Source organism: Sitodiplosis mosellana, unplaced genomic scaffold (assembly GCF_009176505.1).
Source record: "Sitodiplosis mosellana isolate CC-2019 unplaced genomic scaffold, AAFC_SMos_1.0 Smas_scaffold_6033, whole genome shotgun sequence".
Taxonomy (NCBI): domain Eukaryota; kingdom Metazoa; phylum Arthropoda; class Insecta; order Diptera; family Cecidomyiidae; genus Sitodiplosis; species Sitodiplosis mosellana.
The window spans coordinates 164,679-168,133 of NW_022601274.1; the positions used below are offsets into that span (position 1 = coordinate 164,679).

The following is a 3,455-nucleotide window of genomic DNA, read 5'->3' on the forward strand; positions in this document are numbered from 1 at the left end:
TATCATGCTATGATATTATTACCGAGTTTATCTTTCTCGGTGTTGGCATTTTTTATTTAATTTTATTATGGGATAAAAAGTTGACATTTTTATCAAACTTCCTCTGAATTTATGCTTCCTTTATTTCAACGAAATCACACCAAATAAGTTATTTGAAATAACGAAATATATTGTATTTTTTGTATCCGTTTTTTGCGTTTTTATATATAACCGTTATATGGTTAAGTTCAGATAAGATAATTTCTATATGAAAGTTTTTACTTGATATCAAGAGGAATATTGTTTTTGTGCGGAATTAATTGTGTACAAACTGCTCTATGCATTTCCAACGAAATTAAACAGAAAATTAGAGCCCACTCTTAGTCTTACTTTATTTATTCTCTTCATTCTTGTGTTGCAAAACGAATGCATAGGGTCGTCTGATATTGATTTTCATTCTGTGGATCTTTCATTTCTTTTTTTAAATGTTATCAGTATTTTAAATGTCGTCAGTATCTATGGAAATCAAGTACAAACCCAAAAAAGAAATGGAAAGTTTAATATGGTAATGACTCCAAAAGGTAAAATCCACACAAATTATCCTTGCATACTAGAGGAAGAATCGCTCTAATTTATTGATGAAATGTCGGTTTGTTGATGAATTTCAACAATTTCATTGCATGTATGCGTTGATACGGATGGTGCACGAGAATCGGTCATTCCCATTAAGACTGTATAATCCGTCGTTCCACATTTGTATTTCTCCACGTTTGACTTTGAATATGGTTCGTTTAATTTGACAAAACGCTGCCTAATATTGGCCGGCAAAAGCTTCGAAAGACTTTTCTCAAGCTCATCGAACAATGGCCGTGATTCAGGAATGTTCCCCCAACAGGATAACATAATGTCATATCTATAAAAATTGAATTTTCAATTATTCGTTTCGTTAACATTCTAAAAATCATTTGTCTCTTACACATCTTGAGTGGCATAATTTGGCTTTTCCATTCTGTAACCGTCCAATAATTTTTGGTACAAGTCCTGGCCTGAATCCAAACCAGGATATGGCGTCATTCCAAGCGAAAACAATTCCCATAGAACAATTCCGAAGGCCCAGACGTCAGTGTGAATACTAAATACGTGATCCTCGATAGATTCGAGAGCCAACCATTTGAATGGAAGCAGTGCCTACGAATTATTAGACATATTGAACGATTTATATAATGAGTTTCGTGGCCCGATTTACCTCTTTATTCTTGCGATAAATATCAGTTTTGTACAAAGATCGAGCCAAGCCGAAATCACAAATTTTAATCACGTTATTGTCGCACAAGAGAATGTTTCTTGCTGCTAAATCACCGTGCAACACTTTACGAGATGCCAAATAATGCATTCCACGTGTTATTTGGAAGGACCAGCAAAGCAAGTCGGTCGTTGTCATCTGGTTGATCACATCATCAGAATCAATTGAGTTGTTGGATGTGCTTGTGCCTGCATCATCTGCACAAAACGAATGGAAAGCATTAAACTATACTGGAAATACACGTGTAATGTCAAAATCACCTGAAGCATCGTCTGTTCCGTGATCCACATTATTCGAACCTCGAACGTATAATGAGCCTATAATCGAATATTGATCCATCTGATCACTTTGAACAAATTGTTATATTGAAAATTATCATATTATAGTTTAATGTTTAGTTCGGCAATTCCAGGTTTGAATGGAATTACCTGCCATTATTGTACTGTTGCCCTCTAGCGCTTATGTTTTTATTGATTGAATCCGTATCGCGATCAATCTGGTCGATGAACGATGGACGGTTTTTGATGAGGATATTTTGCAAATTGCCATATCTACAGTATTCAACTATGATCATCATATTGTCTGAAACATGAACCAACAATAAAAAATGTCCGCATAAAAGTTATAATGAAAATCTTGTGATTTTTATTTCTTACATCGAATAATATTCTTGGTGACTGCCCCTAATAAGTTGACTAAATTCAAATGTTGGCCCAAATGCACCATAATCTTCAGCTCCAAAACTAGAGCGCGCATTATCTATCCGAAAAAAATAAGAAATATTGGACTTTTTCTCCAAAATAAATCCCGAAATGCATGACTAACCTCTTCATTTGACATTCTTTTGACCATTTTAACGGCGACTTTTGTTTTCTCCTCATAAGCCAAAATGCCATGTGCAATTCCTTCATAAACAACACCAAAAGCACCACCGCCAAGCTGAGTTCCGAGTTTCAGCTTGTCACGGGGGAATTCATATTTTTTGTCGTAGGGCAAGAGATCGGCCTGTTCGTCCAACGTTAGGTTTGAGTTTATACCTTCCACATTTCCTTGCTCAAAATATTGCAGTTCTGTTGCATTTTGTTTATGTATCAATTGACTCTTACGTCTCATTTGAAAGTACAGAGATGTGGACAAAATTGTAAAAGCTCCAATCAATATCACCACACCAACGATAGTAAAAACCAATATATTATTTTCGTTTCCATTATGTTTGGCATGGATCTTTGCAATGTGTTTATCAAGGAATGTAGTGACGTTCACATGACCTGAAATGTTATTTAATCAAATCTATTGTTTTGTCCTAAATTGTGAGTTAAGGCAATTACCCTTAAATTTAGCCAGATCCGATGGCGTCATTCTGTTGCTATTTTCAGCATTGACGTCGGCATTGTGTTCGATGAGGGCTTCCACGACTTTCACATGACCTGTTTTGGCAATGAATAAAATATTTTAGCACACGAATAAACTTAGTGCTATCACAGAGGACGATACTAGGGGAATTTAACTCTTACGAGTTCAGCATGTTTTCTGCCAGTTTGCTTGATTCGCGGAAGTTCGACGCGTTCGTTGTACGTACTGACGCGCACGGTCACAAGTTTACACAAGTTTGTTTATGGTTTTGCGCGTTTTTCAAGTTGTTATTTGACAACTAAAACGCGTTACAAACTAAAAATCGGTTGTTTACGTGTATAAAGATTTTTCACATCCTTTCCAAAAGTTCAAAGATTTATATAAATATAAAATGGACAAAGGAAATATTTTTAAAGAGCTGGAGAAAGTGTTGGAAGAAAAAGTTAATCCAGATAAATATAACAAATGGAACGACTGATGTGTGCGCGTCGTCCAGCTTCATGTTTGCACACGAACTCGCACAAGTTCGCGCATGTTGTTTTAATACGGAACTTGTCAACTGAGTGGAATCATGCAAGTTCTCTGGTGAATGAAACAATTTCGTGCGCGTTTATATCATTTTTTTACAAGTTTTCACGTAGTTAAATCCCCCTAGGGACGATAGTCCGACAAGTGACGCTCCAACAACTGTGCATTTCAAGCCAAATGTCAAAAATGCCAGTTTTTGCGTCACGAGTATATATAGAGAAAATATGCTATTTTTCCAGGATACTATTTGAGCCCCGGCATGCTAGGTACCGTTCGAAAGGTCTTGGCCCAA

The 3,455-nt window shown here is 36.1% G+C and overlaps 1 protein-coding gene across 1 annotated transcript; it reads right to left on the bottom strand.

The window, feature by feature from the left end:
* Positions 1–231: 231 nt before the first annotated feature.
* Positions 232–2,699, bottom strand: LOC129573252 (platelet-derived growth factor receptor alpha-like). Its single transcript, XM_055453623.1, has 8 exons — positions 2,611–2,699; positions 2,108–2,550; positions 1,939–2,041; positions 1,711–1,864; positions 1,543–1,628; positions 1,226–1,479; positions 956–1,167; positions 232–892 (listed from the first exon to the last, which is right to left on the bottom strand). Exons 1-8 carry the CDS (start codon positions 2,639–2,641, stop codon positions 607–609), a joined length of 1,569 nt encoding a protein of 522 aa, XP_055309598.1. The 5' UTR covers positions 2,642–2,699; the 3' UTR covers positions 232–606.
* Positions 2,700–3,455: the final 756 nt, after the last annotated feature.

What these genes read in the sequence shown, in the direction of transcription:
- LOC129573252 (XM_055453623.1), bottom strand. Translation starts at nt 2,641, where the DNA reads ATGACGCCATCGGATCTGGCTAAATTTAAGG. An exon ending in CAACAGTACAATAATGGCAG is followed by an intron (nt 1,629 to 1,710) that starts GTAATTCCATTC and finishes ATTTGTTCAAAG; the next exon opens with TGATCAGATGGATCAATATT. An exon ending in AATTATGCCACTCAAGATGT is followed by an intron (nt 893 to 955) that starts GTAAGAGACAAA and finishes CAATTTTTATAG; the next exon opens with ATATGACATTATGTTATCCT.